The sequence below is a fragment of the Pinus tabuliformis genome, chromosome 3_2, assembly GCF_031772625.1.
Source record: "Pinus tabuliformis cultivar Carrire ecotype Pingquan chromosome 3_2, CPIR1, whole genome shotgun sequence".
Lineage (NCBI taxonomy): Eukaryota > Viridiplantae > Streptophyta > Pinopsida > Pinales > Pinaceae > Pinus > Pinus tabuliformis.
The window spans coordinates 693,635,562-693,657,687 of record NC_142302.1 but is presented as its reverse complement, the minus strand read 5'-3'; the positions used below and the strand labels follow the sequence as shown (position 1 = coordinate 693,657,687).

The following is a 22,126-nucleotide window of genomic DNA, read 5'->3' as shown; positions in this document are numbered from 1 at the left end:
TATGGAAGGATGCTATAACCATTATGGAGAATGATGTCTGGGAAGTAGTTCCCAGACCCCAAGACAAGATAGTTGTTACTTCCAAATGACTTTGCAAGATAAAGTTGCAGCAGATGGAAGTACGGAATAGTATAAGGCTCATTTTGTTGCTTGTGGTTTCTCCCAGAAAGAAGGTATAGACTCTGATGTGATATTTGCACCTGTTGCCAGATATATGACTATCTACTTGGTCATAGCCCTTGTGGCTTCACAAGGATGGAACCTACATCAGATGGATGTCAAGACCACATTCTTGCATGGTTTGATCAAAGGAGAGGTCTATGTCGCGCAACCAGAAGGATTTGAGATTTATGATTGAAAATCTCATGTATGCAGGTTGAAGAAGGTTCTCTATGGGCTAAAGCAAGCACCCTGAGCATGGTATGAGAGGATCGATAGCTACTTGATGAAGTGTTGAATCACTAGGAGTGAAGCCAATCCTAACCTTTACTTCAAGTTTGAAGATGACAAGCTTCTCATACTGGTGTTGTATGTGGATGACCTCTTTCTAATAGGTGCATACCCTCTCATTCACATATGTAAGAGGGAGTTGGCTTCTAAATTTGAAATGAGGAACCAAGGACTTGAAGTGTGGCAGATGCCAAGGGAAATTTTCCTATCTCAACGAAAATATGTGGTGAAGATTCTGAAAAGATATGGTATGGTGGACTACAATCCTGTGACTACCTCGAGGATCTTAACTTTCAAAAGTTATATGGTAGTGATGTCGAACCAGATTTGGGAAATGAATCTAAGTTTCAAAAACTCATTCGCATTGATGTTCTTGGTGAACCTCCACCTGAACATATGTTTTGTAGTTAGCATTGTGAGTTCATATTTGGTTGAGCCTCACTAGATTAGTGCCAAGAATCTTCTTAGATGTCTTCAGGACACAATCTCTCATGGATTGAGATACACTGCCGGAAATATGAAACTACATGATTATTCGAATGCTAATTACGCAGGTAGTGTGGAGGATCACTAGAGCACTTCTAGTGTTGTTTCTCTTTGGATTCTGCTTCAATATAATGGATGAGCAGGAAGCAGAAGTAGGTTGCCATAAGCACCACCGAGACTAGATACATATTTGATCTCTTATGAAGCTGACTAGTTGGGGAAGCTCTTCAGTGAGCTATTTGAACACATACCACTGTGATTCTCTGTAACAACGAGAGGTGGGATTCGATTATTGAGGAATCTCGTATTTGTAAATTGCTCCAGTAGATAGACATCATCTGGGATATGGTAAGTCAATGAGAAAGGAGGCTCCACCGCATTAAGATTATGTACAGGTCAATACACCTTGTCAAAGCCCCGAGTAAAGATCTAATCTATGATTTTCCCAAATGACTTGGAGTCATCTAGAAACCCTTGTAGAAGGGTCCTGCATGTTGCATACATTGAGCTCTGGGAGCTTTGAGGGCTTGTGGTTCTTACTGGAGCAACATACGACCACAGGGTGACTCACCCTCCCCTGGTGGTGTGCACGAGAACAAGATGATTCACTATCTTATGGGGCAAGATTATTCACTTTCTTGTGGAACAAGATGATTTGCTCTCCTATGTAACAGGATGATTAGTTCTCCTGGGAGGCCTAGATGATGTGTTCTCAATGGTGATTGTAGTAGGATTGATGTGTTCTCCTGTGAGGCATAGATTGAAGTGTTCTCCATGGTGATTGTATCGAGATTGGTGTGTTCTCCTATGAGGCCTAGATAGATGTGTTCTCCATGGTGGCCTAGATTGATGTGTTCTCCATGGCGATTGTAGCAGGATTGATGTGTTCTCGTGTGAGGACAGGATTGATTAGTTCTCCTGTTGAGGCATCCTACCTATGCAGTCTAGGACTCATGGGAAGTACCTCTCATCTAATCAATGAGTAGGTAAATGAAGTTAGAGACCATTGTAGTACTGATGGACGCATCGTTGTATCTACCCTACTCCCTACGCTAGGATGACCTCCATTGATCTGGGATCAATGATACTAGACTAGGACTAGTGGTAGGAGTTGTAACATACTATGACACTGACTTTGGGTCAGTTGAGACTAGTCAGTGACCAATGGTACATACTGAGACTGACTTCGTGTCAGTGCAATACTGTTCTAAGACCAGTGAGAGTGGTACATACTACGATACTATCTTCGGGTCGATTGAGACTACTCTGGGACCAGTGGTACACTCTCTGAGACTGCAATACTGGTTTGGGACTAGTGGTAGGAGTGGTACTTACTATGAAGCTGACTTCGGGTCGGTTGAAACTGGTCTGGGACCAGTGGTACGCACTTTGAGACTGACTTTGAGTAAATGGAGGATGATACTGGTCTGGGACTAGTGGAATTATAATCACTATGACACTGACCTCAGGTTGGTTGAGACTAGTCTAGGACCAGTGGTACATACTCTGAGACTGACTTTGAGTTAGTATGATACATCCTCAATCATTTCTTCTTCTTCATAATTCGGATAAAAGTAGAGCAGAACATAACAATGCAAGAGCAGAGTAGAACAGAGCGAAACAATACAGATCAATACAGGGTAGAAAAAGACAAAGCAGAATAGGTAGAATAGAGCAGAGCAGGGCAAGGGATAGGCTATACAGGGTAATGCATTTGATGGATGAATAGTAATGACTGATAGACAGATTGCAGATGAAGTTCTCCCTAGTTGAGAGGGAGTGTTAAAATTGGTAACTAGGGCAAACTTGATGTGGGTCATCTTATTCATGGCTAATAATATTTTTATTAGATTCCTCTCATCGAGAGGTGTAGGATTGATATAAAGGTCATCCAATTCCGATAAGTATTCATGGAAATATGAATTTATTTTTATTATGGAATTATTATCAAGCCGACCTACAACTCATGTAGGCTCAAAAGCCCAATAGTCACATCTATTCAAACACCAACATTGTGTATAAATATAGGAGGAATTTTCCTCATTTGGACTCACTCATCTCATCTCACCTCTCTCTCTCTACTCCGCAGAAAAGAGTCTCTTCTCTACTCTACAGAAAACATCTTCATATAAATAAACACTTCATATGAAATGGCTTGTTGGAAGCTCAATATTTTTCATACAGTTTATCCAATGTCCTCATCAAAACCTCTGTTGTATTTTATTTTAAAATGTTGGAAGTCATCAATAGTGTCAAGCATAGTTATATTGTTCCCAAGTTGTTTCTATTAATTATATCTAATTCTTCATCTTTCATTGTTTTTGGTTTCTTTGCTATTCCATATAATGGCATAATTTTTTTTCCTACATAATCTTCCATTTCATCCTACATAGTTAGTAGTTTCTTGCTATTAAACTTTTTAACCATAAAAGCCTCTTTCTCCTTTTCTCACACTCAATCCAAGAACCCTCCTTTCCTATGAGCTTTAACAACCAAATAAACCTTTGTGTTTGATATTTCTTAAGAATAAAATGACATAGGAAGAAAATATAAATAAATGAAGAAATAAAAAATAGAATGAAGAAATACAAAGGAGACACTAGTATATGTGCTTCAAACAATTTGGGCTACATTCATTGAGAAATAGGAAATCATTTGTTTTGTTTTATGCAACAAAATGAAGCAATTATAGAGTACAACACATATGTTACAACCTCATATTCTCTCTCCCCCATAGTGTTTTCTTCATCAATTACAATGCTCTGTCATTAGTATACAACTACAATTTAATTCCCTCATAAAAATAGGATTTCCTGTGAGGGAGGAAGAAAAACATGATGTAACATCCACCGTTATATATGGTACCTAATGATAAACAATCTAGAGTCACTGTCAAATTACAATAACTTATAAGATTATTTTTCCAAAAATTTCTCTTTGGGGAACTTGCCCTCCAACCCTACCCATGGGAGGCTCCAAAGAATTTTTGTCACCCCACTGGATCACTTAGTAGAAATAGTAAGGGGGCAAGCCCCTATACACCCCTTGTCGGGAACTAGAGACCAAACATGCTTAAAAATAGTACCTGTAAATGAAGAAGATAATCATCGTCCACAACTAACAAACTTTTGATAAGTGATTCAAGAATTTTATAAAAAATTTTCTCACTAAAACATATTTAAATTCCTTGTGTAAAGGGATAATTTCCTAACTTTTCTATAAAGTAAATTGAAATCTGATTATTATGAAACCTACACAATATCCAAATTTTCTACTCCTTTATGACATTGAAATCCGATTATTATGAAAACCATAAAGAATAATATTTAAAATAATTTTAAGAGAAACAAAAATATTATGCTGTATTGTCTTGTTATTTATATTATCATAATTCAATGTAAATTGAATATATTCTAAATAATTATGTAGATTCTCACTTTTAAATATACTACGTAAACTTATGGGAAAAAATATATTCTAAATAATTATGTAGATTCTCACTTTTAAATATACTACATAAACTTATGGGAAAAAAATATATCATAATTTAGGAGATAACTAGTTTTAAATAATTATTTAAATATAATCATTTACTTTCATGTAAAATACTAAATATCTTTTTTTTAACACCATATTTAAAAAGAAATCAATATTTTTTTCTACCTATCTTTAAATAATTTTTCCCCATATATGAAAATTATACTCACCGATATACAAAATGTGAATTTGATATGTTACAGTTGGAAAGGTTGCATGAAAAGATAAATATGTTGGAAAAAAGAAAAAAGGTAAGACGATATAGAGGGTTATACTCGTTTACTGTTTCATCATTTATATGAGAGGCTATTAAAAAATTTTAATTTATTTTATTTTCTTTTGTGTCTTCCTTTCTGATTTTTTATGCGCAAGAACATGGATGGTGAAAATTTGGAGTCATTAACTGTCAAAGAATTGCAACAACTTGAAAAGAAATTACGTAAAAGCATAAGAAGGATTTGCGATAAAAAGGTACATAAATTTAAAGGTAATTTTATATTTTTCATTAAATTATAATTAAAACTAATTTAATATTTTTTTGTTTATTGCAGATGAATGTATTTTCTCAGTGTTCCAAATTATTACTACACGAGGTACATCCAATATCCCTTTTTTTAGTAATATAATTTTAATGTTAATAATCTATTAATAAATTGAATGGCGTCAGCAGTACATTATGATAACCAAACTAAACTTTAACTGTTGTATTATTTTGAGAAAGTATGCGCTTATTCCGTAATTTGGAATACATATATGCCAAATCCTCCAAAGTGAATCAAATCATTCCCTTTAAATATCCTAAATTTAAGTACACATAAAATAATAAAACATCGATTTTACGACACCTAAAAGTATGAAACATTTTGGAATCATTTCAAAATGCAACACTATAGGGTTTTGTTAAGCTTTTTAATTTGATTGGATAGGCATAAATCCCAAATCCCTGGCTGGTAAGTGGCATTGGATAGGCATACATATTGAAAAGACCCAAATAGAAATAAAATTTAATAAAATAAAATCCATATTAGAAGCACAAATTTAAACCTAAAAGAAAATAAAAAAAAAAACAAAATTGTTGTTTTATTAGATTTGTATTTTAGAGTAACAATTAATTTAGAAGGAAATTTTTTGGTAATTATAATACTCAAATTAGGCACGTGTAATTTGTGTTTTCTATAGCATAGAAAACGCTACAAATTATTTATTTATATAGTTTTTAGTTTATATTTTTGAAAGTATTGATATTCAATTATTTTATTATCAAATTTCTAGGTTAAGATTCAAGGGTTTTTATGTTAATGGCTTAATAAATATTTACTATTAGTATATGTGTTATATTAGTATATGTGTTATATTACTTAATTGGGTAGAAATTTTTACTAGAATTGATTTATTATAATGAGATTCAATGTTATAATGGTCATGTTTTGTATTGTGCATTGGATTCAATGTAAGAGAAAGTTTTCCTTTTGAAGTGGATTGATGTTGATTGAGTTTTTGTCATTTGAAATATATTTTATCTTAGAATTTTGTCTAAAGAGTATATAATCTTAGCATTTTGTATGGACAAGCAAGTCATCTTATCATTTTTTTATAATTTTAATTCTAGAAAGTTTTTGAACGTGACATTTTTATGTGGTTGAGAAGAAGTAATAATGTACAAGTGGTCAAAATTTCATATCTTGATTCATTACTTATATATATATATATATATATATATATATATATATATATATATATATATATATATATATATATATATATATACACGTTAGCGTTACTACTGGTTTGTGATTAATTATGAAATTAATTTGAAATCTCATCTTGGATATATATATATATATATATATATATATATATATATATATATATATATATATATATATATCAGTTATAGAAAATATGTTTTTTAGAACCTTGAGGACATATCATGAACTACTCACGGAATTTTTTTAAGAATTTGATGCACTATAATTTATAATATATAATTTATGGACGATTAAATGATTTTAGGAGCTTTATCCTCGGGTTAAGAAGTTCATTTAAAAATAATATAGATACATGATATGCCATATTCACATAAAATTGTCATTTAACATATGAAACTATAGCATAAAATTATCATTTAACATGTAAAACTACGGTAGGGGAAGAAGAAACATAAGAGTTACACATGGGTTTACCTTGTTGGAAATTCTAGTAACCTTTTTTGGTATCCCTTCATGTAGAAGAAATAAAAAGTTACTTGCATAATCTCACTTTTATGTACCTTTAGGTAAATAAAAGGTCCCTTAGTAATACCTTAAACTTGATTTATATAATGTATTGGGTTTCCTTGTTGTTATATACACCATAACAACACTCAAAGAGACAACTCTCTAGAAATTAGATAGTAAGGTAGCATGGCCAAAGGCACAATTGGGCTTCCATAGTTATTGAACTAAGATTTCAAGCTAACTACTACTATTTTACCTTTCATGTATATTAGAGAGATATAGTACCTAATATTTCCTGGTCCATAGGACCCAATAACTATTTCCATTGGATCCTAAGAAATATCCAAAATTGACTGCACTAATTAAATTTACAAAGAGATCATACATGATTCACCAAGGAAATGATGATATAAGAAATCAGCTAACAAAATTGGATAGTCAAATCTATGATTTAAATGATAGGTCAATGAATATGGCCTATTTAATCAATTCTCAAACAAAAATAGAATGAAATGTGGAAAATAAGATGGATGATAAAAAAGAACATATGGAAGCAGTGTTAAAGCAATTGAAACAAAATATTGTTGAAAAATAAGTAACAATTTTAGGGATCCCTAAAAAGGATTAGAGAATCTACAAATGTGAGGCTCATGAAAATAACAATAGTACTCTTGTTGAATAAGTTTCCAATAATAAGGAAATTTTAAGAGAATTTAACTCCAAAAAATGATGTTACTTGTGGATGTTTTACAAAGGGAGTGGTCTTTCCAAAGGTTGAATTAAATAAGTTTGATGGAGTAGAGACCTTTACCTTAGTAAACCAAATAGAGAAATAATTTGAATTAGAATAAATTTTGTTACATTAAGAGCAATAACATGTGTACTAGACCAATTAAGGAAAGTGAATTGACCCTATTAAGGGTATCAATTAATAATAACCAGTACATAAAATTCATACAATAATATAAGTGAGAAAATAATGTGAAATAATGATTTCTCTATAATCAATTTGTAGAAAGGGATAAAGTATAAGCAATCATATGAAGTAGGAAGAAACATAGAATATTCATATCAATTCAAAATAAATAAAATGGAGATTTTTACAAGGACTTGGTAGATTTAGGATCCTATAAGTGAACAAGATTTTAGGCTTATACATAAATTACATTGATTAAATGACATTGGCCACTAGGCCTAAAAACCCTCAAAGGGGAGAACAAGTACATATTAGAAACTAAATTAACTCAGAAAAATTTGTTTTTATGTCTGTCGAGGAACCACACATAAGACAAATAAGACTTATCAATCACATTCATGGTAGATAATCATTAGGAAAATACGACCGAACTCTAGGGAGGAAAATAAAGCCTATTGTAGCCTTAGTTGATGAATGTCAATTTCCAGAGATTAAATGGCATGGTGTGAACACACTTCATTAAACACCATACCTACAACAGATTCAAGACAGGGAGATAAACATAGGAAAACAAAATAATACAAACAAATATTATGAAATGGCCGAGTGTTCGAGTGCATAATGTAGAAATAAAATCTATACCTTGAAAGTCAGAGTTATATCATCCAACACCATCTTTCTGCAAGACCAACATAGATTCATTATTAGTATAGTATTTAAAAAAAAAACTATATTATATGAGTAAGAAACTAGAGACTTGAATAAAAAGTTGTGTATTATAAGTTTGATTCTTAAGACTTGCGAGGGTCATTTTGAAGTAATAGAATGTTATGATAACAACGATAATGCTTAATGGAAAAAACCATAGGTTTAGGGTGACAACACTGAATCATAAATAATAAAATTCTTTAAGAGACCCAAAAATAAAAAACTCATAGGGACAATTCTAAATTAAAAGGGATAAATATAGAGGGGATTTCAAGCCTAAAAGCCATGAACAGTCAAAGCATACACTAGTGTAAAGTGACAAAGTCTTAGGGTTAACAAGGAAAAAACCTAGTTCACAATGTGATCAAGACCATATAGTGAAACTAACAAAGATTGTTAAGATTCAAGAGTGATATGGATGCTTACCAAAAACCCAAGGAATTGATGGCAAAGGAATGGTGTATTGGAAACATGACCACTTCGAATTCCTATATAATGATAGAAGGATGGGTTATTAAAAATACCCTTAAGGGCATGTATGCAAAGAAACTAAGGAACTGAGAATAATGAAGATCAGTACCATTGGAGATATGTGCAAGAAGGCACACAAAACATGTTGCAATGCCATTAAGGAAGTATTAACCTTGTGCAAAGTTAAATCCCCTTTACTTCCTACAAATTTCCATTGAAAACAATGAGTAAATTAGCAGGACAAATGAAAGAGTAAAGGGAGTTTGAATATAAAGGAATGAATTGTGAATTCCAAAACATTTACCATTTGTCCATGAGTCCATAGTTGTTTCTCCTTTGTGTAGACATGTCAACATAGATAGAAATAAGGAAAGCAATTGTAAGAATGAGGGCTACTGTGGAAATAAAATCCACTAGAACACATAAGAAAGATGATATCTTTCAAAATATCCATCTTTATATTTGCAAAACAAATCCAAGCAATCAAAATATGAGGTAGGCATGGGCGGTAATTCCATGTGAAGGAAGGTGGGATCATTAGGCTCGTTGCATATGAAATTTCAACCCATATGCGATGGATGGCCTACAAAATCTAACACATGCAGCATGTCAAGTAAGGGGTTAACCCATATATGTCAACACTTTTGACCTTGGTAGTGAGAAATTTAATGCATCCCATAATCGAATTTATTAAGAGTTACGGGGTGAAGTCTATAGAAATTTCTCAATAGATCACCTTTGCTCTGATACCATGTAGAATTTCCCACTATAGATCAATAGATTATGCAATATACTTCTACAACAAACTTTGTGGAAGCTCAATCGAATTGAGCAAGATCAATGAGAACACATATAACTGAGAATGAGAAATCAATCACACAGAACACAGAAGAAATAACCCAGGGAAAGCCGTAGCTAAAAACCCCACTATCTCTATATTATCATACAAGTGGAAATATCTCAGTATTACACAAAGCTTTAGCTCACAAGCTATCCAGCTCTCAGTACAATCCCTCACTGCTACTCATAGAGAAAATAGACAACACCTATGCCTTCTCATCTATCCTCCAAGCTTCCTATTTCCTTGCGCAGCTTCTCTTGGGTCCTCCAGCTTCAACCTGTGTGATTCTCACCTTACACACAACACTGACCTCTGAAATAACTACGCAATCCTGAAGGAGATAATTCCTTCTACATGGATGAGTTTCCTGTATAGGAAAAATCCTCCAACTGATAGTACACTATCCCTTCCTCTGATCTCAATTGGGTCTCTGTCTGAATTGACATGCATGAGTTATTTATGAGAGAATATTCAGTTATCTAGAGAGCAGCAGTTACATGCATGCAAGCATTAACTAACTGAATTCACAATTAGTTCAACAAACTATTTGAACTAATCTAACTAGACATAACTCAAATAACTGAGCCAACTAATTACAACTCAAACTACAACGCATCTTGATATCCTTAACTAAGGGATAAATTCCTCAATCAATGGAGAAGTTGTTGCATGTGTTCACGTAGACATCATGTTTGATTTCCTACAACTAATTAGCTCAAGATGAATTAATTAATTATTTTACAAATAACTACTAAGATCAAATTCGAATTTTACTTCTGAATTTTAGTTCAGGGACTAACTAAAATTGGAATCCATCTCGAAATGATATTTATAACAATGTTATTTTTAGCACTTCCATTTTTCATTCCTTGTTGCTATGTTCAACACTGGTACCTGAACTGTTATTTATAGCAATGCTATTTTTAGCATTTCTTGTTTCCATTTTCAACACTCCCTCTCAACAAGAAAGGCATTCAACTCGAACTCGATCTTGAACCTTTGGAATGTTCTGCATGCAACACTTCTACCAAGTGTTGTTACTCCACCAACTCTAGAAACATAAATTCTCACAATTGACCTCCCTGTTGGACTAGAAACATCCTCTGATGCTGAAGCTCCATCTGTCGCTGATAAGTACTCCCTCTCTGACCTCTAATCTACTGCAACACTCCATGCATCTCGCACCATTGCACACCTCTTTGTGCCATCCTGCACTGGTACAACAGTCCTGTGCCTCTCGCATTGTTGCAACTTGCTATCACTGCACTGTCTTGGGATTCCCGAAATGTAGCTCTCTCTGTCGCTCCATCCACATCTGTCTCTACCCACTTAGCAAGTCTTGCTACTCCTCGTCAGGGCTCTCGTAGCAAGGTCTAATCAAAGAGGTTGGGTACCTCAATGATCCTGCCCCTATTCCAGCCTTCTTAGGGATGTCATTCCACATTGCCCCACCTCCATCCTAGAGGTATGAATGCATGTGATCCCTCATCCCACTTGACTCAAAATTTCCCCCTACTGGAGGTCTCTGCATGAGTATGTGTCTCTACTCGATCTCCTCTCAACTTCTCTAGTTGTGGCTACTCCACAACCTCCTGAAGCTGCTTCACCAATTGTGGCTCCTCCACAATTGTCTAAAACTTCTTCTAGCCCAGCATGTTGAAAGGTAATGTACTCTCCCTCTCAACCACCAATTCTCCATCAGTTTCCTTGCTCCTCAAGGCTTTGCATGAATCTTGAACCATAAGAGCCTACACGTTCTTGACTCATGAACCAATCTCGTGGTGATGTGTCTAAGGAAAACCTTTCCCTTACTAAAGACTACATCACAGCCTTTTTCTTCCAGCATAGCGATCGACACCAATTTTTTCTTCAGTCCTGGTACATACTTGACATCGGTTAAGGTAATGTGAGCTCCATGCTCCCTCTGAAGGACAACCATGTCTACACATGTGACACTATACTTTTCATCATTACCCATCGTTATGAGTATCTAGAGATCTTTCCCCTCCAAGGTACTGAATAAACTCTTGTCACCGATCATGTGGAAAGAAGCTTCACTATCAAGAAACTAACCATATCCCACCATGGATGAAACGATGCATGGGAGGAGGGTGAAATCCAACTCGAAATGTGAGGCCAATGCCTCACCTTCAGATCGTTCCTTGGATTTCTTCAGTGGACAATTTGTTGCAAAATGGCACACCTGATGACAATGAAAGCATTGCACTTTCGATTTGTCAAACTTCTTCCCACCATGGGAAGAACTTGATTTTGGATGAGAATCCTTCTCCTTCCCTTTCTTTGCCTTACTCGCTAAGGCGTAATTTTCTTCATCCTCCTTGGATGAAGAACCATCTCTGGTGCTTCTTCTTATCCCCTCCTGCATCAGATCTGACCAAAGTCGTTACTAATATGGTAGTTTTTCTCTTCGATTTACGGAGTCTTGGTAGATATGCCAGCTCTTAGGAAGACCGAGGAGCACAAAACTCAACATGTCATCATCGACTGTCATGATCCTTACACTTCCAATCTCATCCATGCAGGTGGTGAGCTTGTTTAGATACGTAGAGATCGCGTCGCACTTTTCGCATTTGATTTTTCGAAGCTTGTATTTCAACACCAGCTTCCTTTGATCGCTGCTGTTCTGATATCGATATTTCAATATTTTCCACATCGAAAATGGTGTCTCCTTCCTCTAGCCACACATTTCATCCATTCCGCCAATTCTGTAGCGTTGGCCATTACCGGCTTGGGGACTTCTTCATCAATGAATTCCTTTAGACCGTTATCCTCTAATACTACTTCCATGCAATCCTTCCAGGTTATATAATTGGAACTGCCACCAAGAGCATATCCAAGTCTTAAACCATTGGATGCCATTGGTGAAATTGAGATGTGATAAGAACTCGATTTCTATATTTAGGAACCTCAAAGTTCAAACTTCTACCTTCTTGTATATTATTCTCTCCTTTGATCACCTTTGCTTTGATACCATGTAGAAATTCCCACTGTAGATCAACAGATTATGCAATATACTAAAGCAATCTACAAGATCTACTTCTACAACAAACTTTGCAGAAGCTTAATAAAATTGTGCAAGACCAATGAGAACACATATAACTGAGAATGAGAAATAAATCACACATAACAAAGAAGAAATAACCCAGGGAAAGCCTCAGCTAAAAAACCCCCTATCTCTGTATTATCATATAAGTGGACATATCTCAGGATTACACAAAGATTTAGCTCACAAGCTATCCATCTCTTAGTAGAATCCCTCACTGCTGCTCATAGACAGAATAGACAACACCTGTGCCTTCTCCTCTGTCCTCCAAGCCTCCTATTTCCTTGCGCAGTTTCTCCTGGGTCCTCCAGCTGCTACCTATGTGATTCTCACCTTACACACAACACTGACCTCTGAAATAACTGCAGAATCCTGAAGAAGATAACTTCTTTTTCATGGATGAGGAAATAACTGCAGAATCCTGAAGAAGATAACTTCTTTTGCATGGATGAGTTTCCTATATGGGAAAAATCCTCCAACTGATAGTACATTGTCCATTCCTCTGATCTCAACTGGGTCTCTGACTAAACTAACATGCATGAGTTATTTATGAGAGAATATTCAGTTATTTGGAGAGCAGCAGTTACATGCATGCAAGCATTAACTAACTGAACTCACAATTTGTTCAACAAACAATTTGAACTAATCTAACTAGACTTAACTCAGATAACTGAGCTAACTAATTACAGCTCAAAGTACAACTTATCCTGATCTCCTTAACTAAGGGATAAAATTCCTCAATCAATGGAGAAATTGTTGCATGTCTTCACATAGACTTCATGTTTGGTTTCTTACAACTAATTAACCTAAGATGAATTAATTAATTATTTTACAAATAGCTGCTAAGATCAAATTTGAATTTTACTTCTCAATTTTAGTTCAGGAACCAACTAAAATTAGAATCCATCCTGAAATGCTATTTATAGCAATTCTATTTTTAGCACTTCCATTTTTCATTCCTTGTCGCTATGTTCAACACTGGTACCCAAACTGTTATAGTAATGCTATTTTTAGCATTTCTAGTTTTAGAATTTCTTGTTGCCATTTTCAACAAAGTCCCTAACCCAATTTTATATAAGTCTGGTATTTCAACCATAGGCTCTATCACTTTAGAATGAGTCATGCTATTTGACTCTTGAATGAGTTATATTGTAGAACTTTTGAAATATATAAATTACAATGAATTGAGTTTATATATATATATATATATATATATATATATATATATATATATATATATATATATATATATATATATATATAATTCCTTTTTTCTAACATATACATCAAAACTAATGGGAATTACTTGAAGACTACAATATTCAACCGAACATAGTGTCTTTGTTGTAACATGAGATAATAGTGATACAAGGGTGTTATTTTCAATTAAAAATGTCCATATGTAGGATGATAGAATAGGAAAAACTCACCTGTTGAAGAAAATACTCCTCCAAGTGGACAATACAGATCATCAATATAAGTCTAGTGTTTCAACCATAGACTCTATCACTTTTGAATGATTCATGATATTTGACTCTTGAACGAGTTATATTGTAGCGCTTTTGAAATATATAGATTAAAAATAATTGATTATATATATATATATATATATATATATATATATATATATATATATATATATATATATATATAATTCTTGTGTTCTAAAATATACATTAAAACTAATGGGAATTACTGGAAGACTATAATATGAATCCCAACATAGTCTCTCTGTTGTAACATGAGAAAATAATGATAGTATGGAGTTATTTTCAATTAAAAATATTCATATGTAGGATAATGGAATAGGACAAACTCGCGTATCGAAGCAAATACTCCTCCAAGTGGACAATAGAGATCATCAAGAACAAGAAGTTTTGATTTTGGGATAGCAACACCACATTCCACAAATTCAACTTCAAGTGACACATCAAATCCAACTTTGGCAAGCTTGAGAAGGCGAAGACTCAGAAGTTTGAGTGATATTTATGAAAAGAATGAAGGTTAATGTAGTGAAGGTTTGAATTCTCTTTTGTCGGATAATATAGAATATAATATTCATATTTGTCAGATAATGGCTTTAGCAAAAGTGATGGTGAACATACTGTTTGTATTAAATAAAGTGATGGTAAGTTCTTAGTTGTGGTATTATATGTAGATGATTTAATTTTCACAGAGAATGAGGATCTTCTTATTGATAATTTCCAAGAAGTCATGAAAAATGGGTTTGAAATGTAAGATTTTGGGTTGTTAAAGTACCTTCTAGGAATAAAAGTGAAACAAATGGAAGATGGCATTTTTATTTTTAAAAATGAGTATGTAACATACATATTAAAGATATTTAAAATGAAAAACAACAAACATGCGCCAACACTAACAACAATGGGTTCAAGTTCAAAATTGAGTAAGGAAGATTCTAGCAACATTGTAAATATAACTCTATATAAATGCGTAGTTCGACACTTGATATATTTAACTACAACTAAACCTAATTTAACGTATGTAGTGATTTTGGCTTCTATATTCATGGAGACTCCAAAGGAGACACATTGGTTAACAACTTAAATAATTCTAAGGTATGTTAATGGAACCAAGAGATATGGAATTTTGTGTACCACATCAAATGAATTTAGGCTAGTTGGATATACTAATCATTGGGAAGGAAGTGTAGATGATACTAAAAGCACATCAAGCTATGTTATCCATTTGCATTCGGGAGTCATTTCATGGGTTTCCAAGAAACAATCAAATTTTTCTCTTTCCACAATTGATGTTGAATATGTAGTAGGAACAAGAGAAACTTGTCAAGAAATTTGGATAAAAACAATGTTGAAAGATTTAAGACGAGCAAAAAAATAGAGATTTATTGAGACAATAACTCTACATCTAAGTTATCCAAAAATTTCGTTTCCAAAAAAAAATAAACACATTGACACAAGGTGTCATTTTATTAGGGATCTTATCGACAATGCAAAAATTGTTTTGGAACATTACAGATCTCAAGATCCATATATGGACATCTTCACTAAACCATGGGAAAAAGAAAGTTATGCTCATCTAATGGATAATTTAGACATTGTGAATATTAGTATTTGTAATTAAGGGAAAGCATTAGAAATAATCCCAACTACCCCATTTAATCAATATGATTGCTCTATTCCTAAGTAAAAAGAAAACCACATCTTCGCCCCCATTCGTGGAGTAGAAGGAAAATCATGTCTCATATTTTTTACTTAAATTTGAAACTTTGCGTAACCAATCTTTTGACCGGCATACCACTTTTCATCTCCATAAACCACGAGTAACAAGAAGTCAACATCCATAAAGTAAAATCATGAAAATATTAATGCACAATTGATATGATCTTTTAATGTAGGGGTGAATTGAGCAATGCATACTTGAATTGCTTGCAATCAATATACATATTGATCAAATTTATGATTTACTAATAGTTAATTTATGTATTTGCATGGTTTTATGTTTTATTATATAGTTTTTTAGCTCTATGTAATCAGTGAAATGTGTGTTTTAATATACGTTAAGTACTAATGTTTTTACTGTGTGATTTTTTCATCCTTGTGTGCCTAAAATAACTTTAGTGTGTGTAAAAAAGGAGTTGTGGTAAAGCTCTATAATTTTTTTTTTGCAGTTGTTGAATGGAGGTGTAGCCTCCATCTTTTTAGTAAAATGTATTTTGTCTCATGAAATTATAATCTTAAAAATATATATTGTTGCATGCTTCATTTTCATACTTAATTTTTTTTTGTATGCAGGTTACTCTCTTTTACTTTGTTTTTTATCTTCTATCTCTTTTTTCACAATATTGGAGTTATAAATAAAATACTTAAATGTATTTAATGTTTAAGGCTGGATAAACCAACACTCCTTATGTGTTTCACGACATGTTCTTAACCATCTCTCATGGATCTATTAAATCTGGTGATACATGTGTTTACTAACACTTGCAGGGTTTGGTGTAATGACAATTGTGATTCGACGGGTACTTTACTCAATGAACCTCTAACATAGCATGTGTGTTCATGGAATAGTAAATAATACCCTTAATTCGACTACATATTGGAAAATATCTCTAAAAATCACTTTATTAGACCCCCTAGCAAAACGAATCCAATACACCTTCCAAATTTAAAAATCCCCTACTTTCACTATATATTGTAGGTACCAATTTTTTCATTAACATTTTTTAATCTTTATACCCCTTTGTATTTATATCTCTTTATTTTCTTTAACAATGGTAATAAAATTATGCACCTAGAAAGAAAAACCTAAATACTAAATAGGTAAAAGTTTGTGTGTTTCAATAAAAAAAGATGAAGATATAAGTTGGCTGATTTCACAATTGCACACCTTTCATTTCACTTATAGAATAGGAAGAGGAGACAAAGTACAATGAATACAGACACATGGAAAATCCTATCTAGTTAGAATGTACCAAATCATAGCCCTAACCTCTTCGCCTCGTGAACCATAGTTACATGGTAAGAGTGCCAAGTAAGTGTATCTCCATCAGGAACTAGAGCATGCAAGCATGCATCCCTTCCTTGAGATCTGTGTCCTCTACTTAATATGGAATATTTCCATACATAAACATTCTAATTGACTAAGGGTCTACACCACCTTAGTAAGAATAGCTCATGCATGCTAAAAATAGTGAAAGAAAAGCCTTAATAATAGAAAATATCTATCCATAACTGAAATTGCTAAATTTGAAATAACATCTGAACTCGAATTAATTGAAGACATGACATGTGTGCCCTTATCATGCATACACCCTCTTACAAATAATAGTTTATTTCACTGTCTCCTATGGTATGCATGTGCCCTCTACCAAGTAATAGTCGGTATCATTGTCTCCTTCACTTTCATTCAACTTGTTCATCATTGATGTAAGGAAAGGGTGAAGGTGTTGTATTTGTTTTCTCCTCTACTACCCCATCATTGGGAGGATAAATAGTGGAGAAACAAGTAAAAGATCTTAACACACACACACATTAGACATAGATCATAGGGGTATTACTAATGTGATGCATGTATGTTCTGTAGGAAGGTTTCTTGGAAGTAACAACAGAAGTGGGATGCAGGAGTGGGAGTGGAAGTGAGAGAAAGGGGTGACTTTTCCAAAAGCTCCTAGGTTGGGAGCATTTTTGGGAGTGAATTTTATATAATATATATTTCTATATATTTTGAAGCTTATATGTAAAAAAAAACATGGAGAATGATGAATTTGTGATAAAAAAACATAAAAACATGGATTAAACGATATAACATAATTAATCTATAAGTTATGATCTTTATCAACCATAGGTCTACAACTTACAAGTTCTCATTTATATAACATGCAAGGATGCACATAACCAAAATACCATCGAGTTCAATCCATCTCTGAATGGAAAATACATCAACAAATAGGCTTTGGATGACCTCTAGCATCCAAAAAAACCATGCTACAATAAATACCTACATATCATCAAAATCATTGGCTATCTCAGGATATTTTTCATGAATATCACCCTCCAAGCATTAACAGAAGATAGAAAAAACATAGCATGTCAAGTCATGATTCAGTTTGAGGGACAGGTACATTTTTAGTAGGGTCATGATAGAGGTGTCTAAAAACCAGTGTCACTAAAATCAACGTACATAGAGGGCTTGGTTATCTTGATTAAATATGAGTTTCGTACCTTAGTACATGATAAATTCCAATGGAAATATTGCAATCCCTTTAATCCTAAAATATTGAAAAATTGATAAGTATGTTAGATTTTAAGTGAGAGCTAAAAGTCTACATTCTCCATATCAAATGTAATAAGGTCGAAAAACTCTCAAGTATCCTGAGTCATTTCATGCTAATGTTAAAAATTTAAGAAAAATGATGAAAATAAAATATAAAGCAAAATGTCACTCTTACGTAAACATTACCATGAATTTGATATCAATACTGCGGCCATAGGTTTGAATATTAGGTTATTATGAACCTAATATTACCATAGTGTTTTCCTTCTCCCCCCACTCTCGATACTCCCAAAATACTCCTAAATCTCTATTTCTCCATCCCACTTGTTTTTGTCTCCATGTGCCAATATATTGTATAAACAATATCTTATAATACAAATATTGCTATAAAACATATAAAAACCCTTTACCCCCTTATTATATGCTTAATATATTATATCATTTTTTTCCTCAATTTTTATCCCTGAATATGAATGCACATGATATGGTATTTCTTTTTCAATGAACCTCCCGTGATTAGAGCAAAAGGTCTTGAGCTTGAATCACACCTAGCTCATGCTTGGGGAAGATTGTAGGACATTGGATAGACCAACACTCGTGTGTTTTACGACATGTGGTTAACCACCTCTCATGGATCCTTTAACTCTAGCGATGCGTTCGTTTATATTAACTTTATAGAAATAAAATAATTAAAAGTTAAAAAAATTCTTTATTTTTCTTATAGGTATTTCAATATAAAACTTCAATAAAATATTTGAATATTCATATATATAAATATATGGACACAAATATGAAGATAAAGCATGTATGTGTTGGTGTATGTTAATGTTAACCCTAGAAGAAGAAATTAAAAGTAAAATAATTTAGCTTGTTCTTAATAAGAAGAAAATTTGTAACTTATTGAATTTTTAAAAAACTCAAACAATTACACGATGAAATATGAAATATAGAAAAATATTGAAAATACAATTTAAAAAAAAAATACACGTGTGAGAGAGAGAATCACTATAGATCTATTTCAACAATAAATTTCTCTAGTTGCTAGATCCGTGGTTAAGATGGATAATTAATAAGCTATTCAATACATAGCAAATTTATTAAAGAATAATTGTCCTTCAACCTCTCTCATTATTTCAATTATACTATTATTACTTATAAATAATTTTAAATAATTAAAATATATTACAAGTTGTTGTTGTTGTTGTTGTTGTTGTTGTTGTTGTTGTTGTTGTTGAGGCTAAGCCATTGTCAACTTTAAAAAAAATTATTTCATATATATAATTATAATTATAATTATGATTATAATTATTTTTAAAAATATGGAAAATTTCATTTTTATTATATAAATTTATTTTTGTTATTAATAATACAATATATATTGTTAAGTCTCACTAGAATAACTGGTTCAAGATGGGTCTCCTCAACAAGGAGACCTGGGAGCAAACCTCAAGGGGTGGTTGTGCCTTGTGCTAGAGGGAGGAGGGTTGGTTGTGCCTTGTGCTAGGTGGAAGAGAAGGTTGGTGTTGCCCCGGGCAGTTGCCCTCTCTGGTTACTTTGACAACTTTGACAACTTGGGGGGTGATCCTGTGTCACCTTGACAACTTTCACAACTTGGTGGCGATCTTGGGTTACTTTGACAACTTAGATGCGGGATCACTTTGACAACTTAAATGCCTTTCAATGGCGGCTCAGCTACTCAAGCCACAGGTCAAGCCTAAAAAATCATAGACAACTTGATAAAGAAAAATGATACAATATATATTATTTATTTATTTTATAAATTATATATATAAATTAATTAAGTTAATTAAACATATGAAACTTTTATAAATATATTAAATAGACATCCTGCAGCATATAAATAAAAACAATCGACATTCTATTTAAAGGTTTCCAGAAAACTTGTTTATCTAAACAAACTTCTTTGTACAACTACTAATTATTTTAGTATTAAATAGACATCCAACAGCATATAAATAAAAGCACTCGACATTCTATTTAAAAAAAAACTTGTTTATTTAAACAAACTTCTTTGTATGATTACTAATTATTTTAGTATTATTTGTTTGTTGTTATTATTATATTATTTGTTTAGTTATTATTATAGTAATTTATTGTACTCGTCGTTAGTTGTGACGATAATGTATAATTAGGATAATGTATAATGAGTAGGTGGTGGATTTAGTATTCACATTATAAAATCTTAAACATGATTATTTATTTCTATAAATTGTTTTCGTCTTGATTTTTACTATTATGCTATAAAAATTTTAAAAAATAAAAATATAAAAAATAAAATATATATATAATAAGAAAACAAAATTTTATTGATGATAATAATAATATAATCCATCCTTATACACAATAATCATTTTTGTGGTTTGTCATTGCCGTTATAGGTACGCTGTTTGGAAAAGGAGAAAACTGAACTTCTTACAAAGGTGCTCTTTTCTTGAAACTCGAAATTCAGTTAAGATGCATATAATTTTTGGCTATGATGTCGATAGGCTGAGCTACATAACGTGATGGTTGTGTCGCAGCTGGGTACCAGAGGACATTCTTCCACTTCAGCGGTAGAGTTGTCCCAAATCTCTCATACTAGAGGCTATTCCTCCACTTCAGGAGCAGAGTTGTCCAGCGATGAGGTATGCTAATCACCGCCTCTCTATCTTTCTGTCTATCTTTATCCTATTTTAGTACTAATTAGGGAGCTGTATTGGCACATTTCCTCATCATAGCCTTTTTAGCGGTCGCTGTGACGAGAGCAGAGATGGCGACTCGTCCTCCAGCGAGCTGTCATAATGCGATAGTACTGCTCTATATCTAAACCTATCTTTATCAGCATTAAAATAAATCAATAACGAACAAAACGTGAATGCACTATGAGCATCATATATTTATTTTTACTTTTGAAACACATCATCGGCAGTTCAGCCTCTTATTGACTTATTGCTGCGATACCATGTCCAAACCTTTCGGAATGCATATTAATCTGTGCAGAAATGGCATGCCACGATTGCAACACCGAGTTGCCTTTTATACGTGAATATAATTAAAAATGACATTTGATGATTGCAACAACGAGTTGCCTTTTAGGGGTGAATATAATTTATTTATTTCTGATGCTCAGTTTTGTTTGTTGCACTGTTCCAAATTTATATTTCGATAGGGTTTATAAATACGTCCAAATAAATATTAAAATTTTAAAACAAAATATTTTGCTTTTGCTTAGTTTAAATGTAAGTTGATTATATTTATTTGGTTAGTATATAAATAATAACATCCATTAATGATGATATTCAAGTTAAGTTTCATGTCTTCCATGATGGGTGAAATGCTCACTCCATGTGTGGAACATTTTACAAAATACACATAGCAATATTCAAAATGTATTTCTCTAATCTATACCCAAAGTAAAAGGACTCCTCAACCTATTACTAATAACATCAATTAGTTAGTTAACATTGAAATGTCTTAAAGATTAAAGTTGGGAAATGTGTTGGAGTTTTTTTTTTGATATTTTAATCACCATCGGCTAATTCATAGTTATTAAATCATTTTATATAATTTAAAAATTGTTTAATAGATTTAAGATTAAAATTAAAAGTTAAAAATAAAAAAGTATTTAATAAAAAATTAATTTAAAGTAAAATTTGTTAAAAGTTAAAGGTTATAAATTAAAT

At 32.7% G+C, this 22,126-nt stretch overlaps 1 protein-coding gene across 3 annotated transcripts in view; it reads left to right on the top strand.

Moving 5' to 3' along the window:
- The window catches only part of LOC149182524 (agamous-like MADS-box protein AGL11), an 86,516-nt gene extending 64,983 nt beyond the window's left edge, over window positions 1-21,533 (top strand). For 2 of the 3 annotated variants that reach the window (XM_089418589.1, XM_089418588.1), the window contains exons 3-8: window positions 4,677-4,724; window positions 4,846-4,944; window positions 5,025-5,066; window positions 20,843-20,884; window positions 20,984-21,088; window positions 21,182-21,533. In XM_089418589.1, coding sequence (XP_089274715.1) covers window positions 4,677-4,724; window positions 4,846-4,944; window positions 5,025-5,066; window positions 20,843-20,884; window positions 20,984-21,088; window positions 21,182-21,190 — 345 coding nt within the window. In that variant the 3' untranslated portion in view covers window positions 21,191-21,533. The remainder of the gene's footprint in view (window positions 1-4,676; window positions 4,725-4,845; window positions 4,945-5,024; window positions 5,067-20,842; window positions 20,885-20,983; window positions 21,089-21,181) is intronic. The other variant, XM_089418590.1, reaches the window with a different exon arrangement.
- Window positions 21,534-22,126: the final 593 nt, after the last annotated feature.